Below are 23,637 nucleotides of genomic sequence, written 5' to 3' on the forward strand. Positions count from 1 at the left end.
ATTTATTTATTTGTGCAAAGGACATTGGGTAGTGCAGGAATTCTGGGAATGTTTCACAGAGAAATTTGGCTGACGTATGTACAGATTTCAATCCGAATTTCCTCTGTTCTTACACGTTAGTCTATTGCGCTCGCTGTGCTCGCTATAAAGAAGGCCTGTCGTTGATGTAGATAATAATAGCAGAATGTTGTTGTTTACAGAGAAATCTCCCTGACTGAGGAAATGAACACGGGATTCCGTTATGGATAGAAACCACAGAATAAAGACGAAATAAATGACTGCTGTACATGATGCCTAGATTAGTGTTACAGAAATCTATCAGAGTGAAAGGTGTTAGTCAGTGTGTTCACATTTCCCGTGTATCTTCAGACCGGGTCTGGATCTGTGATAAAGACAATCTCATATTGACAAATACTGCAGGTGAAGAACTAACTCGTTTGACAGGTATATCTAGTGGTGAAGGAGTACACACAGTGACAAGTGACGGCGATTTAATTTATATAGACAGGAAGGGTAACATCATTAAACTGTCTAAAGATAACACAGTGAAGACTGTATTAAAATCGTACAACACAGAGCAATGGGAACCACATTGTGTCTACAGCTCCCCTTCCACTGGATACCTGCTGGTCGGGATATATAATAAATATACAAGGATAGGCCAGGTAAACCGTTACACTAAGACAGGACGACACCTACAGACCATACAGCACGACAACACAGGTCAGGGACTGTATAGTTCACCTAACTTCATCACAGAGAACCGCAATGGAGATGTTATTGTGTCTGACCCTGTCCATGGTGTAGTGGTGACAGACAGTAGAGGTAGACATCGATTCTCCTACACAGAGCTTACATCAGGATTACGACTATGGCCATATGGAATCTGTACTGACGCGCTGTCACACATCCTGGTGTGTGATTATGTAACTCAAGTAGTAAAGATTCTGGACAGGGACGGTCACTTCCTGTCAAATACAAAGACACCATATGCACAACACGGGAAAGACGGACCATGCGGTCTGAATTATGATGACAGAACTCAGTTTTTCTGGGTAGGATCACGGTACGACAACACAGTAAACATCTATAGACTTATCTATGAAGACTCTCTGACCGGTAAGTTATACTGTTGTATTGTGTTTATGACTTCTATAAACTTATCTATGAAGACTCTCTGACCGGTAAGTTACTGTTGTATTGGGTTTATGTCTTTTATAGACTTATTTATGGAGACTCTATGACTGGTAAGTTATACTGTTGTATTGTGTTTATGACTTCTATAGACTTATCTATAGAGACTCTCTGACTGGTAAGTTATACTGTTGTATTGTGTTTATGACTTGTATAGGCTTATTTATGGAGACTCTCTGACCGGTAAGTTTACTGTTGTATTGTGTTTATGACTTCTATAGACGTATTTATGGAGACTCTCTGACCGGTAAGTTATACTGTTGTATTGTGTTTATGACTTCTATAGACTTATTTATGGAGACTCTGTGACCGGTAAGTTATACTGTTGTATTGTGTTTATGACTTCTATAGACTTATTTAAAGGGACTCTCTGACCGGTAAGTTATACTGTTGTATTGTGTTTATGACTTCTATAGATGTATTTATGGTGACTCTCTGACCGGTAATTTATACTGTTGTATTGTGTTTATGACTTCTATAGACTTATTTATAGAGACTCTCTGACTGGTAAGTTATACTGTTGTATTGTGTTTATGACTTCTATAGACTTATTATGGAGACTCTCTGGCTGGTAAGTTATACTGTTGTATTGTGTTTATGACTTCTATAGACATATTTATGGAGACTCTCTGACCGGTAAGTTATACTGTTGTGTTGTGTTTATGACTTCTATAGACATATTTACGGAGACTCTCTGACTGGTAAGTTATACTGTTGTGTTGTGTTTATGACTTCTATAGACTTATTTATGTAGACTCTCTGACTGGTAAGTTATACTGTTGTGTTGTGTTTATGACTTCTATAGACTTATTTATGAAGACTCTCTGACCGGTAAGTTATACTGCTGTATTGTGTTTATGACTTCTATAGACTTATCTATAGAGACTCTCTGACTGGTAAGTTATACTGTTGTATTGTGTTTATGTTTTCTATAGACCTATATATGGAGACTCTCTGACCGGTAAATTATACTGTTGTATTGTGTTGATGACTTCTTTAGACTTGTTTATGAAGACTCTCTGACCGGTAAGTTATACTGTTGTATTGTGTTTATGACTTCTATAGACTTATTTATGGAGACTCTGTGACCGGTAAGTTATACTGTTGTATTGTGTTTATGACTTCTATAGATGTATTTATGGTGACTCTCTGACCGGTAATTTATACTGTATTGTGTATTGTGTTTATGACTTCTGACCGGTAATTTATATAGACTTATTTATAGAGACTCTCTGACTGGTAAGTTATACTGTTGTATTGTGTTTATGACTTCTATAGACTTATTATGGAGACTCTCTGGCTGGTAAGTTATACTGTTGTATTGTGTTTATGACTTCTATAGACATATTTATGGAGACTCTCTGACCGGTAAGTTATACTGTTGTGTTGTGTTTATGACTTCTATAGACATATTTACGGAGACTCTCTGACTGGTAAGTTATACTGTTGTGTTGTGTTTATGACTTCTATAGACTTATTTATGTAGACTCTCTGACTGGTAAGTTATACTGTTGTGTTGTGTTTATGACTTCTATAGACTTATTTATGAAGACTCTCTGACCGGTAAGTTATACTGCTGTATTGTGTTTATGACTTCTATAGACTTATTTATGGAGACTCTCTGACTGGTAAGTTATACTGTTGTATTGTGTTTATGACTTGTATAGGCTTATTTATCGAGACTCTCTGACCGGTAAGTTTACTGTTGTATTGTGTTTATGACTTCTATAGACGTATTTATGGAGACTCTCTGACCGGTAAGTTATACTGTTGTATTGTGTTTATGACTTCTATAGACTTATTTATGGAGACTCTGTGACCGGTAAGTTATACTGTTGTATTGTGTTTATGACTTCTATAGACTTATTTAAAGGGACTCTCTGACCGGTAAGTTATACTGTTGTATTTTGTTTATGACTTCTATAGATGTATTTATGGTGACTCTCTGACCGGTAAGTTATACTGTTGTATTGTGTTTATGACTTCTATAGACTTATTTATAGAGACTCTCTGACTGATAAGTTATACTGTTGTATTGTGTTTATGACTTCTATAGACTTATTATGGAGACTCTCTGGCTGGTAAGTTATACTGTTGTATTGTGTTTATGATTTCTATAGACTTATTTATGTAGACTCTCTGACTGGTAAGTTATACTGTTGTATTGTGTTTATGATTTCTATAGACTTATTTATGTAGACTCTCTGACTGGTAAGTTATACTGTTGTATTGTGTTTATGACTTCTATAGACGTATTTATGGAGACTCTATGACCGGTAAGTTATACTGCTGTATTGTGTTTATGACTTCTATAGACATATTTATGGAGACTCTCTGACTGGTAAGTTATACTGTTGTATTGTGTTTATGACTTCTATAGACATATTTATGGAGACTCTCTGACTGGTAAGTTATACTGTTGTGTTGTGTTTATGACTTCTATAGACATATTTACGGAGACTCTCTGACTGGTAAGTTATACTGTTGTGTTGTGTTTATGACTTCTATAGACTTATTTATGTAGACTCTCTGACTGGTAAGTTATACTGTTGTGTTGTGTTTATGACTTCTATAGACTTATTTATGAAGACTCTCTGACCGGTAAGTTATACTGCTGTATTGTGTTTATGACTTCTATAGACTTATTTATGGAGACTCTCTGACTGGTAAGTTATACTGTTGTATTGTGTTAATGACTTCTATAGACTTATTTATGGAGACTCTCTGACTGGTAAGTTATACTGTTGTATTGTGTTTATGACTTCTATAGACTTATTTATGGAGACTCTTTCACTGGTAAGTTATACTGTTGTGTTGTGTTTATGACTTCTATTGCCTTATTTATGTAGACTCTCTGACTGGTAAGTTATACTGTTTTATTACACACTTAGTAATAAATACAGGTTTTTTGCATATGCGATATGGCTGACGTCACGATAGCCGTATCAGCCCTGCAGGGCTGATATGTATTTGCAGGGCTGATAACCTCAGATGTGGATACTTAAAAATTCTAAAGAACTTTTGGACAATTTGAAATCACAAGACTTTACAAAAATCAACAGCATAAAAACTTACGACTTTTCAACTTTATACACAACAATTCCCCACGACAAATTAAAATCCAGGCTTTTTGATATCATTGACAGCTGCTTCTTCAACAAAAATGGAACTCGTAAGTTTACTTACCTCGTCATTGGTCATTTGAAAAATTATTTTGTTAAAACAGATTCTGATTGCACACATAAGTACTCTGAAGTTGACATCAAGAAGATGCTTGAGTTTCTGATTGACAATATCTACGTGGTTTTTGGAGACCAGGTATTCCAACAATCTATTGGAATTCCCATGGGTACAAATTGCGCACCGTTATTAGCAGACCTATTTTTATATTCATATGAAGAAGAATTTATGCAAAATCTTTTACGTGAAAAGAAGAAAACACTTGCTGTGGCCTTCAACTCGACATTTAGATATATCGACGACGTATTGTCAATTAATAATGATAATTTTCATTCCTACGTCGACACGATATATCCTGGTGAGCTTGAGATAAAAGATACCACAGAGTCCGACACTTCTGCTTCATACTTGGATATTTTACTTGAAAAAGACACTAATGGTAATCTAACAACCAAGCTATATGATAAACGTGATGACTTTAACTTTTCTATCGTCAACTTCCCTTACTTATGCAGCAATATACCTTCATCACCTGCATACGGAGTATTTATATCTCAGTTGATTCGATACGCAAGAGCATGCTCTACGTATGAACAATTTCTTAAACGAGGTAAATTATTGACAAGCAAGTTGATGAAACAAGAATATCAACAGTCTCGTTTAAAGTCATCATTTCGTAAATTCTATGGTCGATACAATGACCTTGTCAGCAAATACAATTTATCATTGAATGAAATGCTGACTGACGTTTTTCATACCAATTGTTAGTCCATTATTTATACACTGAATTGACCACGGATTTTTTCCGTTATTTCCTGATTATGACAACGAGCACACGGCGGGTGTGACCGGTCGGCAGGGGATGCTCACTCCTCCATGGCACCTGATCCCACCTCTGATGTTTCGGAGGTCCGTGTTTGCTCTGCTCTTATTTTGTATATTTGTTTAATGGACGTTGAGATTGAATACTGTTCGTTATTTCCATATCCTTCTCATCAGCCCTGCAAATCCATATCAGCCCTGCAGGGCTGATACGGCTATTGTGACGTCAATATCACACCCTTAGTAAATTAAACCATAAAAACAGTACTTGTGATCATACACAACTTTTGGTGGGTTCATAGTCTCTTAATTTTAACTTTTTGAAATTAAGGTTTATCTTAATATACAAATACATGTAATAGATTATTTTCAAATTAGGATTGAGTGCATTGAAATAGAAGTAGAAACAAACCCAAATTGTACAAGACAATAGACCATGTATGTACATGTATGTAAGAAGTCCATGCATGATTATTTACTTATTTTCTTCTCAACTTAATGTATGCTGTATTTTATTACTAAGTATGTAATATATAAACATATTAATACATACCCTTTTCCATATCACATCCTGTATCAGCCCTCGACCAATATCAGCCCTCGGGCCTTTGGCCCTCTGGCTGATATTGGTGTCTCGGACTGATACAGGATGTGATATAGAAAAGGGTATGTATTATTCTCTATGCATTGTGTTTATGACTTCTATAGACTTATTTATGGGGACTCTCTGACCGGTAAGTTATACTGCTGTATTGTGTTTATGACTTCTATAGACTTATTTATGTAGACTCTCTGACCGGTAAGTTATGCTGTTGTATTGTGTTTATGACTTCTATAGACTTATTTATGAAGACTCTATGACCGGTAAGTTATACTGTTGTATTGTGTTTATTACTTCTATAGACTTATTTATGGAGACTCTGTGACCGGTAAGTTATACTGTTGTATTGTGTTTATGACTTCTATAGACTTATCTATGGAGACTCTATGACCGGTAAGTTATACTGTTGCACTGTGTTTATGACTTCTATAGACTTATTTATGGAGACTCTCTGACCGGTAAGTTATACTTTTGTATTGTGTTTATGACTTCTATAGACTTATCTATGGAGACTCTATGACTGGTAACTTATATTGTTGCATTGTGTTTATGACTTCTATAGACTTATTTATGGAGACTCTGACCGTGAAGGATTTATAGGGAGCAGATTTTTTTAAATTACGTTATCTTAAGCCTAAGTATCGCTGTTATGAAATAATGACACATGAAATGATTTTATTATCGATTTTTAGTGTTGCTATTCATTACAATAATGTATGAACATCAACATTTGCTTTATTGAGATATTCTAAAATTCAAGTGCAAGTCTCGGTACGTCACGCATGAACTGTAATGGCTTCTGAGTAAGACACTCTGAATTATTTTACATGGTTTTCGCGTTTAACAGGATATGGTGTCAACAGTGAATAAAAATTTCGTCTTATTAGAAATAAGTTGAATGTAAAAACAATTTATTCTGCCTGCAGTCGCCCGTATCTGTAAAACATTTTTGCATTACGGAGATGCTGTTGAATTGTAGCCCTCTCCCGAAAACATCAGATAAAAAAATCGTCTAAGGGCCATTGAGCAGTGAGTGATCATTACGTGCCAAACTCACTGAGACACGGGACCTCAGTTTATACGGTCTCATCTGAAGGACAGCTCTTCACGTCCCACAAGGGATTTGAACCAAGGACGTAAGGATCTACACCCTATTTCGTGAATCTAGAGCAGACGCTCTAACCATTGAGCCACGCAGGCGACGTTAAAGGTCATAAAAGAGACGACCTCGTCATAATGGAATGAGTGATCTGCTGATTGAGCTTCATGTATGATACTTTGACAGCTTGTATGGAGGAAGAGATTCATCAATGAATATTTTGAAAACCCTTTGCTTTACATACATCAATCTTGGTACACCTAATTTCACCTTTATGGCATCACAATGTCAAAGGTCAAGAGCCAAAAACACAAACACTACACACAGCAAGATATGTCAAGTTTTTTTTTAGAACCATTTGCTTTACACACAACGAATTTAGGAAGCAAATGTACAAATCTTCTCCTTTGCTCCTGAATATTAAGCAAAAGAAACTACATACAGTGGACCTTCAGATATCTGGACGCCAGATATCCGGATGCTTCAGTATCCGGACGATTTTTCATCGGAACGAAATTTTAAAATGTTATTCTGTCTTGTTTAACTGGTGATTCAGATATCCGGATGCTTCACATATCCGGACAAATTGACTGGGAACCAAAGCGTCCGGATAAATGAGGGTTCACTGTACATAAATATAATGAGCAAAATTGCTCGCCTCTTCCGAGATTATGATTTGTTATGGTCCATGGGTCAAGGGCTCTGCTTTTAGGGCAGAACTCTATTGATTATGATGGAAATGCATTTATTCTTTAAAAATATTCTCCTCTGCTCCTTAGAATTAACCAAACAAACTAAATACATAGTTGTTATAAGCAAGGGTGCGTCTTCCAAAATTTGAATTTTATGGCTCCTGGGTTCTGCTGCTAGGGCGAGTTTCTAAATATTCTTAAGGTAGGATTCTTCTCTGGTTTCTGACTAGATGAAACATTCAAAGTATATTTGCTTATATGTCTTATATATTTAGGTGTAAGAGATTTAAAAGACCATATTTTTCTTTCCTCATCACAATTGTACAACTTTAAATAAAAATGGTAATCTGCGTTTGAAAACTAGCAGGGACTATATTTTTGGCGGAATGGTGGCGTATAAAAATATCTTTTCTCGTGCTTCTCAAAATTATAATAGAACAATGAATTTAGTTATAATTTTTACACAATTAAAGACTTGGAGAAATTTTCAAATGTAAGTTATATTAATAATGAGGGACTATACTTTCAAAATATATCAAACAAATATGATTTTCCAAACAAACTAGAACTTTGTTAGCTTTTAAACGCTTCCCATCAAAGTGCAGATTTGAGCCAAAAATCCATCAAAAGTATTTTTTCTCTCTTAGTAAACGATCAAAACTTTTTGTTTTTGTATCATTTTGTACATTTATAAGACTACTTTATTATATGTGAAAATAAGAAAAAGTTAAATATAGGAAGCATATGAAAATAACTAATATATCCTAAAAAATTAAGAAAAACAGAGAAAATTCGGATTAGCCAATATCCAGTTAAGTTAAATTATTTGTGTAAATTTGGTAATATCATGCTATAGATCTGATATAGTAATATGTTTTTATGCAAAAAGAACAAACATTAAACTTTTGAAATAGAAGTAGGTATCACATGATTGGCAACAGTTATTCTTTATTCAAAATGTCAAGGGAAAAGATAATGATCTTGACCTGACCTTGTCTCTAATATAAAATGGTCAAATCTAGTTTCACTGATACTATTACTTACTGATATTGTCTCCTTGCTTCTGTGAAAATTTCATTAATTTTTAAGTATTAAAAATATGAGAAGAATCCTACCTTAAGTGAAGATGTATTTATTTTTATACATGTATATATATAACCATAGTTATTCAGGTGAGCATGGACCTCTTGTTAATATTTTTAGAATTTAGTGTATCATTTTTGCGGTTCTCCCTCTGGATATTTATCTCTGTGTACATTTAATGTTTTTTATATAAATTTTCAGCTCTCCCGGTGGAGAACTTGAAGTGTGAGAAGCATCCCAGAGGTACATTGTCCCAGTTCTGTATCCCGTGTGAGGCCGCCTTGTGTGAGATCTGTATCACGTCCTCTAGTGATCATAAAATTCATGATGTTAGAGATGTTGAGAAATTGTTTCGTGAAATTTACAAGAGGACAGGTTGGTAACGATGTACAGTTGAAGAAAATCTTTGACAATCTTGAGTTTGTAGTAGAGGTTTGACAGTATTTGAAATCCTCAACCAACTGTATGATTATTTTATCCAATTTCCCAAAGAAGTTTAAGAATTTTGCCTCTGAATTTAAGCGTTTTTAATATGCCTTTCTTTAAGTCCCAGACTTACGACAGTTGGACCTTTAAATTAACTTTAGGTGTTTTTCACCTTTTACCTAGCCAGTGCATTGATATAAACAGTAATGCCCTAAGTCTTTATCAACCTTACAAGTCATGTGTTTTGAGTTTTGAGGGTAAAACAACTATAATCTGAATATATGTTTGTAGATGGAGATGTAGTTTTGAAGTGCCTTCTTCTTTGCCAGAACTACAAAATAAATCTTGAAGAACAATGGATGGACAAATATAATGCTGTGGCTGAAGTTTTCAAATTTAAGAAGATTAAGAAGAAATCTGATCTCACCAAAATAGAAAAGTACAAACCAGTGCTGAAACAGGATAGTTCCAATGTCGAGTTTTCTTGTAAATTCTTCAGAGACACAAGTTTTCTAAGATTTGCAAAAGAACGTAAATTTGTTGATATGTTTCTAATTTGGGCAGAAAAAGAAAACATCGCAAAGTATTGCAGATCGTCAAATTACCTGAGAAGAGAGGATGAAAAAGAAGTTTGTTGTTGGTTATTGCCAAATCAGACAGAACAACTGATAGATAGACTTGGGGAAGAGATATTCACACATGTCACAATGAGGGACCGATCAATACATAAATCAGTGTATAGAAAGCGTACGTTTCTTTGTGGTATCGTTTTGCATATTTCAATGTTTTAGTTTTCTTAATCTCCTTTACACGAAGAATTAAAGGTGTAAAGTTAAATAAGAATAACAGTCTGTCTCTTTTTCTGTTAAGATGTAAGGTAAAACTGTATTTAAGCTAAACTTGAGGATCTGGTAAATCTATGAATTCACAATTTGATGCGTTCTACAAACATTGTATCTGACCATTGACTCCGGTTAAATTCATGAATTATGTCAGTTCTTCCTCATCAAATTTGACCATTTCTATTCCAAAATTTGCCCTTTTCTATAAGTGTTCTGTAGATATTGTCTTTTCTCTAGAACCACTAGGGGATAAATCATTATTTCAAAGGGAAGTTTAAGGAGGACCAAGCCCTCTTTTCTGATTCGGAATATTGAAAAAAATGAATAAGTGATAGTATCATTTAAAATTTTTCTCTTCAAGAAGTGGTAGGACAAAATTAAATCAAAACCTACATGAAAGCTAGCTATGCATGAATAAAAACTTGTACAAATCATGAATCTTGGGCGATAGGTTTGACCACAATAAAGAATCGCATTGTGTGACATAGAAATACGCAGAAAGAGATTAAAATTATCTATTAAAAAAAAAGCAGAGTACAATATTGCTGATATAACAAAAACTTCATTTCGACTTTATGTGAAAATAAACAAGCAGCTAGAAGTTGAACAAAATTCAGATTGGATCCCCCTTTTCCTGCCTCCTTGGTTAAGTGGAGACCAGAAAAATATACGTCGGGATATTTTAGAAATAAAACAAGATGTGAGATCCCGCGAAATGGGTATACAGTTTATTGTTTATTGTTCAGAATTTAAAACTAAATATATCCACTTAGAGTGCAAATGTTAATTTAAATTCTTGTTTAACAGAAAAAAAACGAAAAAAGAAAGGATGCAATACATACATAGGAAACCTTAAAAATTTTTTCAGGAATATGGAATTAGTTCTTCTGAAGAACAAGTAGTAAACAGATCAAAAAGTGATTGTTGCCGTCCATGTCCCTTCTTTAGTTTTGTATCTTAATAAATAATGGTCTTTACCCTTTAATATTTGTTAGGGGTAAAGCTGAGAAGTGTTCCATTATAGAGCAAGGTTTTTTAAATTTTACACAAATTCATCATACTCTTATGATTCATTTAAGTAGAATAATTAAAAAATATAAATATAAAATTTACACATTTTGTAAATTTAAAGGACTTATAAACAGAGTATCATTCTTGTTAGTTATATATTTTTATTTTTTTTTATTACAGTGGGCATACCAGTACAAGTGATAATGAGAGGAGATGACTCCGTGAAAAATTTCCTGGACAATCTAAAGAAAGGAAAGACCGCCATGTACCACGCCACTGGGATGTTGATAGGATGTGCAGGCAGTGGAAAAACAACGTTACTTGGAAGATTAAAAGGCATAGACATAGAGGAAATTCGGAGAAATACAAAATCTACCAGAGGAGTCGATATTCAGAATGACGTTTTTGATGTGTCAGATACCATCAAAGGTACTGTATCATATAAATGCTTGATATAGTTGAGGGTAACAATGAAAATTTTTACCCCAAGATGCAGTCGAGATTGATGATGATTTTGTAGCGGTAAATATTTCTATATAATAATATTCTTAAATGCATGAAACACTGAACCGTGTATGTATTCTGTGCTGTTAATACATTTGGGAATGTCACTTGTTGTCATGCAATGTTACAACGCACTTTGAAAAATTACAAACTTTGAAAAAATTTCAAAGTGCGTTAAATTTTGGACCAAATCAACGCACTTTCAAAACATAAAAGAACTATATGCGGTATACTGCATATGTTTGCCCCCATACAAATCAAATTTTAAAAAAGTCTTGAAATGTGATGAATTTTATAAATTGAACGAGAAATAGAAATTAACAGAGCAGAATAATACTTTCTAAGTAGTTTATTGACAATTTTTTTATGACGTCACAAACTTGTGTGATTTTATATCATTTTTTAGAAAGAGGATAAAATAGACAAAATTTCAACAATTTTAGCTTAAAAATTAAAGAGCGAAAGTTTGCTCAGTAACAACATTTACATATTTCATTGCTATTATCATTCTACACATTATATCAAAATATTGAGTCTGATCAGATCTGCGCTCGGTAACTTTTACTTTAATTATCGACGTTATTTATACATTTTTTCTGTCGAAATGATGGAAATTCTAAATTTACGTCATTTCGTGACGTCATTTCAAACATATGACGTCATTGCTTATGAAAATATTCAACGTTTTGAAGTCTGTTTAAGAACGTTATTATTAGTTACACAGTCAGTTAGTGACCTAATACGGATTCATACAGGGTTTGAAATGGAAATTCGTATTGGGCGAGGCGAAGCTTTATTAGGTCACTAACTGACTGTGTTACGAATCGTTCAGGTAACAAGAGATTTAACTAAACTACCTACGTAAACCGTTTCTAAGCCGCCATTTTTATATACAAAAGCAACGCTTCGAACGTAATCGCGCCCCGTGGGGGATCCGGGTTAGAATAGGTCCTCAGTACCCCTTTGCTTGTCGTAAAAGGCGACTAAATGGGGCGGTCCTTCGGATGAGACCGTCTAAACCGAGGCCCCGTGTCATAGCAGGTGTGGCATGATAAAGATCCCTCCCTGCTCAAAGGCGGTAAGTGCAGAGCAAAGATTTAAATTTGCAGCCCTTCACCGGCAATGGTGACGTCTCCATATCAGTGAAATATTCTGGAGAGGGACGTTAAACAGTATACAATCAATCAATCTATCGAACGTAATCGCGTAATCTCATATTTAAGAAATAAATAACAAAGCCGAAGGCCTTCTCAGAAGATTTGATCACGTACCGACCCACTTCAATTCCCATTGAAGGTTATAAACTTGTTATTTATTACTTATTTATACATTTGAGACGGACAATTTAATATTTTCGAATTTAAATTATTGCACTAACCGTCCGTCGTAGATTTTTAAAAATGACGCAAGGTGTAAATTGGCTTTTATGTCTGTTACGCTTCGAATTCATTAGTCTAAGGAATCTATTTCGAAGGAAATATTTTGTGAAAGGCTACCTGTGATCACTTATAGTGAACAGATTGTTGTCTGGGAATATATTTATTCGTGAAAATTGATGCTGGAAAGACACAAGAAACACGTCCGAAGTTTGATGATAAGAAGTTGGAGGAATTTTTTCGGTCATCGGAAAGGAATTGATGGATCCGATGGATTGAGACACTTGTCCGAGCCAGTTAATTTGCAGTTTGATCTAAAACATTCTACGATTTCATTTACTAAAGGCATACTTATCATAAAACACTAATAACATGGAGACGTTGGCGACAGCTTTACATTGAACTACGAAAACGCCGAGGTGTTTGGTAACTGTTCATGGCATGATTACGAGGGTTGTTCGAAAATTATTGAGACATTGTGCATATTTTGCTTTCTAATGAACGTCTTTCGGTGAAAATATGCATATACGTTTAACATACACTAAGAATCACTAAAAGCAAGATATATTTTACAAGTGTTAGATATTTTCTCTGAAATGGTATATAAATGCGTCAATAGTAGGTGTACACGGAGCAGTTATGAAATCGGATTTTGAAAATATGTAACACCAACGTTCTAGCTTGTCGTTGAACAATAATAAGAGCGGGAATAAATCAGTTTATGTGTATAATTTTTCAGCTTTATTTCAAATTCATCTTGTGCATCTTTTATAGAATTTTGATCAGAAATACGGAGATCATAAAAAATGACGCGCGGTAGAAAAATCTGCTAACAACGACAAAATGGAATTTGACGTCAAGCCACCATACCTAAAATTTTGTGTAGCGCAATGTAGAACTCTTTCTTCCAGACTTAACGACCTTCTAAAACAATAAAAATGAGAAAAAAAATAATGTGCTTGGAGAGTTATTTCATTGGTATAAATTTCTTTTTTTATAACTAATTCAACCAGAGTAAATGTAAAATGTAAAAGCTCTGGACAACCATAAGTTATTACTCACGATATTAATATCGTTACGGTATTTTAAAATATCGTTTACCTGCGTTGCCTAAATCGGCAGTGCATGATTCTAAAGCATCCTTTCTCCCAAATGAAAATTTTACACCTGGGTAGAAACAGCATATATTTTCAAATGATACTTTAAGAAAAGAGACTGTTTGATTTTTTAATGTTATAGGTAATAACAAAAAAGGAAGAGTATTTAACGCTTCCCGATCGTTTCACATGCAAATCAATCTCCGACTGTAAATGACGTAGCGATGCTGCTCCGGGTCGATAGACATATGCAAGTTTATTATTTCACCAAAATTTATTGTTGTGAGATGTGTACTGTTTCATTATGTATATAATTAGTAACATTAAATTTCTTGAACATTCCAGAGTGGTCAACATGTTCGGTCATTTTATCTAGAACATTCTTAAATTTTGTGTATGTCCAGATTGTTCCAGTAATGTTATGTTTTAACAATTTCTAGAATATTCTAGATTTATGATACTGTATAAATACCCTGTCAATTCGATGCATAGAGATACTTTGTCGTATAAGCACTATTGAGATATAACTGGGATATATTTTCACTGGGACATTGTGTGCAGAAACGGACACTCTGATGTATGTATTTTTAGATTCTTGCTAAGTTTGTACTTTATGTTTCATATACTATTATATATTACTGTAAATAAATTATTGTTAAGTTTAAATTGTGTTATTGATCTTTGCTGGCATTTCGGGTAATTCTGACCCATAACAGAATTGGGGGCTCGTCCGGGATAAAGAATTTTTGCACTTTTGCAGTTTATTGTCATAATTTTGCTCATTAATTTTTTGTTAAATTAAATTATAAGCCAGCAGAAATCAACATGGTGTTTTCGGTCACAGACTTTCTTAGTTCACCAAGTGTTCAGGTTTTTGATACGTTAAAAAAGGATGACTTGATCGCATTAGGTTTGCATTTTGGGTTAGATGTTAAATCCTCTCAGAGAAAGCAAGACATTAGAATTAAGGTTGCAAACAAACTAGTAGAAGAAAACATCTTTGAAAAATACGATCTTCCAGAATATACAGTTAAATCAGAGTTAGGCTCTTACAAAATGGCAGAATATCAGTTTCAATTAGAGTTTGAGAAAATGCGATTAGAAAGAGAAAAATTAGAAAGAGAAGATCGAGAAAAAGAAAGAGAAGAGCGAGAAAGAGAAAGAGAAGAACGAGAGCGTGAACGAAAATTTGAATTAGACAAATTAACAGCAGAAAGAGAAGAGCGTGCAATGAACTTTGAATTAGAGAAATTAAAATTACAAAACCAACCAGAACCGTCAGTTGTCAAAACTGAATTTGACGCAGCAAAAAACATTAGGTTAGTTCCGAAATTTCAAGAAAAATCTGTAGACAAATATTTTCCCCAATTTGAAAAGGTCGCAGAGAATCTTAAATGGCCACGAAATGTTTGGTCAACAATGTTACAAAGTGTACTGGCTGGAAAAGCGGCTGAGGTGTACTCTGCACTAGGGGTAGTTGAGAGTTCAGACTATGAGAAGGTCAAAGCAGCAATATTAAAAGCATATGAATTAGTACCTGAAGCGTATAGACAAAAGTTCAGAAAGTATAGAAAGTTTGATAATCAAACATTTGTTGAATTTTCACGAGAGAAAGAAGATTTATTCGATCACTGGTTTAGATCTAAGAAACTTGATAAAACTTTTGCTAATTTGCGCCAAGTCATCCTGGTAGAAGAGTTTAAGGAATGTGTTCCTCAAGATTTGAAAACACATCTAGAAGATAAGAATGTGAAAACTCTTGAAGAGGCAGCAGTCATATCTGATACTTATGCTCTGTCTCATAAAAAGAATTTTGTTTCAAGATCTCAGACTAGCAGTAATTCTACCAATTCAGACACATATAAAAAGAGTGGTTCAGGGTCTCAGTCTTTCACAAGTTCCCAGTCTCCATCCCAAGGTGGTTTTAAGTCCGGTCCAGGACGTGTTGAAGGATCGTCTGGAATAGGGTCGCTTCCTACTTGTAGTTATTGTAAGAAAAAGGGTCATCTGATCAGTGAATGCTTTAAACTTAAGAGAAAAAATGATTTTGATAAAACTCAACCACATGCTTGTGCGGCAGTTATGGGTGATAGAGAAGCCTTAGATTCGATTTGTTCTGACACTCCTGATGTCCAGGGTTCACAGTCCAGTTCTATTGATTCTATGGAGGATTATAAGCCCTTTATGTCTCAGGGATTTGTTTCACTCGGTGACTCTAGCGAAATAAAACCTGTCCAGATTTTGAGAGATACTGGTGCTGCACAGACGTTATTGTTAGAGGGCGTGCTTCCTTTGTCTGAGCAGACTTCTACTGGTGGGTCAGTTTTATTACAGGGTGTGGAGCTAGGCGTCATTGATGTTCCCCTGCATAGAATTAGTTTGAAGTCAGATTTAGTTACTGGACCTGTTATCGTAGGTGTTCGACCTACTCTTCCCGTTCCAGGCATTTCTTTGTTGCTAGGCAACGATTTAGCTGGTGGAAAAGTTGTACCAGATCCTATAGTTTGTGAGAAGATCAATCCAGATGTCATGTATAATGATGAAGATGATGACATTTATCCAGCCTGTGCTGTTACTAGAGCGATGGCCAGAAGACGAGAAATGGAGGCAGACCATACTCAAGCATTTGACGAGACGAATTCCTCCGTTGATATTGATTTGAATGACACTTTCTTATCTGACCTTGATGGCATTCAAACAAACATGGAACCACACAATATCAAGAAGCAAGAGAAGAAAGAACTTTTACCAAAATTTGGTGGTGAGGATGATGAGTTGCATCCATTAGTTAGCCAAGGCAAGGACATCCTCAGCCGAGAACGTTTACTCTCTGAACAACATAAAGACCCATATATCATCCAACTTAGTAAGAGGGCACTTCCACCAGAAGAGGCTACTAAAGTTGGAGAATGCTTCTATATGAAAGATGGCATCCTTATGCGAAAATGGCGACCACCTGACGCTTCTCCAGATGAAGTGTGGCGTGTTGTTCACCAGATAGTGGTCCCAGCTGCTTATCATCAAGATGTCATGAGTTTAGCTCACGATACACCTATGGCAGGTCATTTAGGTGTCAATAAGACTTATAATAGGATTCTGAGTCATTTTTATTGGCCTAAGCTAAGAAAGGATGTTTCGAAGTTTTGCAAGTCATGCCATGTCTGTCAGATGGTAGGTAAACCAAATCAGAAGATACCATCTGCTCCTCTCCAACCCATTCCAGCTTTTGAAGAACCGTTTAGTCGAGTGTTGGTGGATTGTGTAGGACCTTTGCCTAGGACCAGATCTGGAAACCAGTATTTACTTACCATTATGTGTACATCCACTCGATTTCCTGAAGCCATACCTCTAAGGAATATAAAGGCAAAGAGCATAGTTAAGGCCCTAACCAAGTTTTTCAGTTTTGTAGGAGCACCCAAGGCAATTCAGTCGGATCAAGGCTCAAATTTTATGTCGGGGTTGTTCCAGCAAGTCATGCATGAGTTGGGTATAAGGCATTATAGATCAACTGCTTATCATCCTGAGTCCCAGGGAGCGCTAGAACGTTTTCATCAAATCCTAAAAACAATGCTGAAGACCTATTGTTACCAGTATGAGAAAGACTGGGATGAAGGGGTTCATCTTGTACTATTTGCTGCACGAGAGGCAGTCCAGGAGTCTCTTGGGTTTAGTCCTTTTGAATTGGTGTTCGGACATACAGTTAGAGGTCCTTTGAAATTGTTGAAGGAAAAGTGGCTGACTGAGACTAGTGATCTTAATCTTTTAGATTATGTGTCTGATTTCAAAGAAAAACTTTACAATGCTTGCAAATTAGCACAAGAAAATTTGAAGAGTTCTCAGTTGAAAATGAAAATGTGGTATGACAAAGATGCTAGAAATAGGGTGTTTAAGCCAGGTGATAAGGTTCTTGTATTTTTACCTATTCCTGGTCATCCTTTACAGGCCAGATTTTATGGCCCTTATGAAATTGAAAGCAAGATCAGTGATGTAAACTATGTAGTTAAGACACCAGGTCGACGTAAAGAGAAACGGGTTTGTCACATTAACATGTTAAAAGAGTATTTTGAAAGGTGTGACCGAAATTCTGTAAAACCAGTTTCCACTTTAGCCAATGCTAAGACTGTTCAAAATTGTATTGAAAGTGATACGAGTGTAGAAATGAATGAGAAAGATTGTAATCAGAGTGTCCGCTTGAAAAACTCAGAAATTTTGGCTGATTTTGATGCCAAACTTGGACATTTGAACATTCATCAAAAAGAACAAGTTAAAAACTTGATGAATGAGTATCATCAAATCTTTTCGGATGTTCCAAAGAAAACTAATGCAACTTGTCATGATGTCATAGTGAGTGACGTTCTGCCTATCAAACAACATCCGTACCGTATGAATCCAATAAAATTGCAGTACCTAAGAAGGGAAGTGCAGTACATGTTGGACAATGACATTGTTGAACCTAGTAAAAGTGATTGGGGCTCACCATGTATTCTTGTACCAAAACAGGACGGTTCGTACCGATTATGTACAGACTTTAGAAAGGTGAATTCTGTTACCAAAACTGATTCATATCCAATACCTAGAATCGATGGCTGTATTGACAACATTGGAAACGCGAAATTTGTCAGTAAATTTGACCTGTTGAAAGGCTACTGGCAAGTGCCGTTAACAGAAAGAGCAAAAGAAATATCTGCTTTTGCTACACCAGACGGACTTTACCAGTATAAAGTAATGCCTTTTGGCATGAAAAACGCACCAGCTACATTCCAAAGGATGATTCACTCCCTTCTTCAAGACCTTGAGGGATGCGAGGCCTACATTGATGATGTCATCATATACAGTGACACATGGGACGAACATCTTCGAATCATGCGTGCTTTATTTGACATTTTAGCTAAAGCAAACTTAACTGTGAACCTTGAGAAGAGCGAATTTTGTCATGCTTATGTAGAGTATTTAGGTCATAAAGTAGGTCAAGGTTATGTTACACCCATAATGGCTAAAGTGGAAGCTATTGCAAAGTTCCCGATTCCTACAAACAAGAAAGAATTAATGAGGTTTTTAGGCATGGCTGGGTTTTACAGAAAATTTTGTCCAAATTTTTCCTCAGTAGTTAGTCCACTTACAAATCTTTTACAAAAGAGGGTTAACTTTGAATGGACAAAGGACTGTGAAAAATCCTTTCATAAAATCAAATCTGTCCTTATGAGCAACCCAGTTCTGTCAACTCCAGATTTTTCTAAGCAATTTAAGCTTACTGTTGATGCTAGTGATGTTGGAATCGGGGCAGCTTTGTTTCAAGAACATAGTGATAAGGTAGATAGAGTTGTTTCTTATTTTTCAAAGAAACTTACAAAATGTCAACAAAAGTATTCCACCATTGAAAAGGAATGCCTTGCTTTGTTGTTAGCCTTACAGCATTTTGATGTTTATCTGAATGTTACTTTGCATCCAATTCTTGTATATACGGATCACAACCCCCTGACATTTTTGCATAAATTGTCAAATAAGAATCAAAGACTGACTAGATGGAGTTTGTTGTTACAAGAATACAACATAACAATTAAGCATATCAAAGGCAAAGACAATGTTATTGCAGACGCCTTGTCAAGAGTATCGTAAACATACTAGATTTTGTATTAATGTACAAAACTTTTATTTTAATAATATAAGTTTTCATTGACATTCAAACTTTTTAAGGGGGGAGGTGTTGTGAGATGTGTACTGTTTCATTATGTATATAATTAGTAACATTAAATTTCTTGAACATTCCAGAGTGGTCAACATGTTCGGTCATTTTATCTAGAACATTCTTAAATTTTGTGTATGTCCAGATTGTTCCAGTAATGTTATGTTTTAACAATTTCTAGAATATTCTAGATTTATGATACTGTATAAATACCCTGTCAATTCGATGCATAGAGATACTTTGTCGTATAAGCACTATTGAGATATAACTGGGATATATTTTCACTGGGACATTGTGTGCAGAAACGGACACTCTTATGTATGTATTTTTAGATTCTTGCTAAGTTTGTACTTTATGTTTCATATACTTATTATATATTACTGTAAATAAATTATTGTTAAGTTTAAATTGTGTTATTGATCTTTGCTGGCATTTCGGGTAATTCTGACCCATAACATTACCTAATTATCCCAGGTTTTAGAATTTGATAGTTTTATTCGTTCTTTATAAAATGTTGACGAATTTTTATGAATTTTTGTCTGTCCTTTATTGAATTAAAGTAAATATCTCAATAATTTCCGAACAGCCCTCGTACAATGATATTTTCCAACAGATTTACACATTTATCGTGAGTAAAATTTAAAGATAAAATAATAGTTTATCATTGTCGCAGGCGGGCCGATAGGTCGCCACACAAAAAGGATTGCTATAACAGTTCTTTAAATTTATCACATTTATTTAATGCAAAATACATTATTAAAAGTCCTGGTGTGTTATGGTGATTGGGTAGAATTGTTCCCTGTACCAATTTGGGATCTACAAAATCATTGTAAATTCACATATTATAATAAATATACATAAAATATATCAACTTGATTCGTGCTCATGCATATCATAACATTTACTTTTACTGTATACTTTGCATTTTACTGTATGCTGCATTTTACTGCAAACACTAAAGCATTTTATTGCCTACTGCATTTTACTGTACATACTAAAGCATTTTACTGCATAACTCCACAAAATATTTATACGAAATATTTGTGTACAATGAACACGTACTTTACACCATACATTGTAGCTACTACATACTATTATAAGACTATAATATACTCGTATACTTTTAGCATACTACTAGTACTTGAAATGATAGCAATGCACACATTACTCAATCACGTAATTTACAACAAAATTAAGAACTAAAGTCCTTGGCCATTTCAGGAAACTGTATAAAATAAAACCTTTAAATCAATAAAACAAACTTACCTCAAAAGATATGTAAAGTCTGGTCAAAATATACTTTGAAGAATACTACTAAGTTGTGAATACTCGAGCAAGTGAAGTGCGACTGCCCTGTTCAATTGCTACACCCAAACTGACCACATAACAGCACGGGATTTAAAACCCGCCTAGTAAATTCTACTGAACAGATAAAATATTATGGAACACAGTTATGGCATTTAAATAAGTTATTTACATATCGAAGCAAGTGTACGTTAAGATATATGGAATAATGTTAATTGTGTAATTAATTAACGTTAATTGTGACAATCATGAAAATTTAACCAAAGGTCTACACCAAAGATAAGGATGAACGTTAGAGACTGTGCAGCTGACAAAAGTGAAGAAAAATGTCAACAAACGCTAACGTTAGTTTTCCCTATGTACACAGGTTGAATCGATAGCCAAAAAATGTACTTGTTTACAATGTAAATAAAATAATTATCATTTTACTTGCTTATTTTGTTCATTTTTGTACACGAAAAGAAATTAAAGCAGGTCATTTTATAATTTATGTACCGGGAGATATTATTGCGCCGTGTGATTAGGTTACGTATTGACCTCTGACCTCTGACAAACTTCATACAGAATTGAAGATATTTTCTCTCTGTATGTTTATATAATGGAGAGATAAGACGAATGTATATATTACTCCTTGACGGCGACGTAATACGGAAAATTCCAGGGCGTCATGTGATCAGCCTTTATCCAATCAGCCATCTACAAATTTGTCTGAAGCGGGATAATAAATATTTCTCCATCAAAGTTTGATTTTGGAGGGCAAATATTATTTATTACCGAATAAAGTTCTTTCTTTTCAAAGTGCGTTATTATCGACCATATTAACGCACTTTGAAAAAATGTGAATGGCTTGGACAATATTCTTGCAAATCTTAGGTATGATAAATAATTGAACCTGTTTGATAAATCTTCGGTGCTGATCACATCGGTGATGATTCAGCATCACATGAGCTCAAGGCGAGTGTGACCGGTCAACATGGGATGCTCACTCCTCCATGGCACCTGATCCCATCTTTGATGTTTCGGAGGTCCATGTTTTCTCTTCTCTTATTTTGTACACTGTATTGTTTTATGGACTTTGATATTGAATACTGCTCATAATCTCCTTATCTTTCTTCAGAATGCGAAAGTAAGCGATTTTGAGTTTTCCATACTTTGAAAATTCTATCTCTCTTAAATATTTACGGTGTTTAATTTTTTCCAATTTGCATGCATTTTATATGTAAATTAAAATTTATTAAAAGTTTTCAACGTCATACCATTTATACCAATACATAATTGAGTGTAGCATAAGTATTGGTACCGGTAGGGGGCTTAGACACACAAACAATTTGAAAAAAAAGTTAGGCCTTGAAAATTTGGGCTTACTTTTGAGGGGAGTGTCCACCTTCAATTTGCTACTGACAGCTATGTACAATGTATAAGAGTTGGACCGAGAGCCCTTCTACTCGTCTTCTCCTTGTTCCCGATGAGGTTAAATGAGTACATGGAAATTCAAACGTTTTTTTTAAAGATATGATTAATGGAGTTTTGCGAAAACACTGACTTTTACGGTTGACGGCTTATTTTTACACCTGAAAATTATACGGGAGCTCTCTTGTGAAGAAAATATTGATGTTAACTTTGAACAAAACGATAATAACGGGCTATTTCAAATATCGTTTTATGTTGTCAAGGAGGGAAACGGCTACATTCCTATCCCTCAACACCCTCCATTCCAGTCTTGACTAACCCCTGTCGAGTTTTCCTACCGAAATGTGCCTTCTTCTCTATTTAATTTCTTAAGTTATTGAAAATTAAAAGATATATTAATTCTCGCGAATAAAGTATCGGAATGAATTTTAATCTACCCCAATTATATTTTTTGTTTGATGAATGATTTCAAAGCCCCGAATACAATAATTTTCGCCTCAATGAATGTTTTTTAATCTATTTTCAATTCCGTACCTCCGTATATGACTCGGGTTTAAATGTCCACGTAAGCTGTCGAATGTAAAAGTAAGTCTCTTTATAAAACTCCAATACAAATTGATTCTTTCAATTACTCGAATCTAAGTCTAGAGTTTTTTAAATACATTTTTTCATAGTGCGTTAAATATCCACAAGGCAAAACATGTTTATGTACACTTTAAACGGACTTTGAAATATTTTTTGAAATGCGTTGATTTTGTCCCAATTTTAAAACATCTTGAAATTTATTGTGTGCGTTGTCACAATGCAATATTGACTTTTCACGCTTGAGGATGTGATTGCATCATTCAGAGGGTTAAAGTGATTTTTAGCAAATGTTTCTCGACGAATCAGATTCGGTAGATATATATAAAAGTATAATATTAGGATTGCGATTTCATCAGGATTTAGCTCATTTTTTTTTTTAGAATTATGATACTTCAAATCCTGTCTTAAACCTATATAAATATTTGTTCTGATGTTTTACCTGCGAAACTGCTATCAGGTTATCCAACTTAAAAAAACTATTATATAGACTAATAAAATAAACCTTGTGAGTTTGAGAGTTTTTTCATCAAACCCTTAAAACAAGCAAAATACAGGTACATTTACTATAGAAATATAGTGGAAAATACCGATTTTCCGTACTTTAAAGCAAATGATACAAATGCTACAATAGACTTTTTGTTCAAACTTTAATATTTGATGAGTAATACTATATTGTACATTATATGAAAGAAACACAAAATTATACCGTTGTATTACCAGTGGTGGC

General features: G+C 34.6%; 1 protein-coding gene across 1 annotated transcript in view; it reads left to right on the top strand.

Moving 5' to 3' along the window:
- The first annotated feature begins 290 nt into the window (after positions 1-290).
- The window catches only part of LOC134277826 (uncharacterized), a 64,792-nt gene continuing 41,445 nt past the window's right edge, over positions 291-23,637 (top strand). The window contains exons 1-4 of the mRNA XM_062760133.1: positions 291-1,119; positions 8,873-9,046; positions 9,389-9,844; positions 11,131-11,379. Coding sequence (XP_062616117.1) covers positions 291-1,119; positions 8,873-9,046; positions 9,389-9,844; positions 11,131-11,379 — 1,708 coding nt within the window. The remainder of the gene's footprint in view (positions 1,120-8,872; positions 9,047-9,388; positions 9,845-11,130; positions 11,380-23,637) is intronic.

Source organism: Saccostrea cucullata, unplaced genomic scaffold (genome assembly GCF_032062105.1).
Source record: "Saccostrea cucullata isolate Sc308-1 unplaced genomic scaffold, CSIRO_AGI_Scuc_v1 ctg1405, whole genome shotgun sequence".
Taxonomy (NCBI): Eukaryota; Metazoa; Mollusca; class Bivalvia; order Ostreida; family Ostreidae; genus Saccostrea; species Saccostrea cuccullata.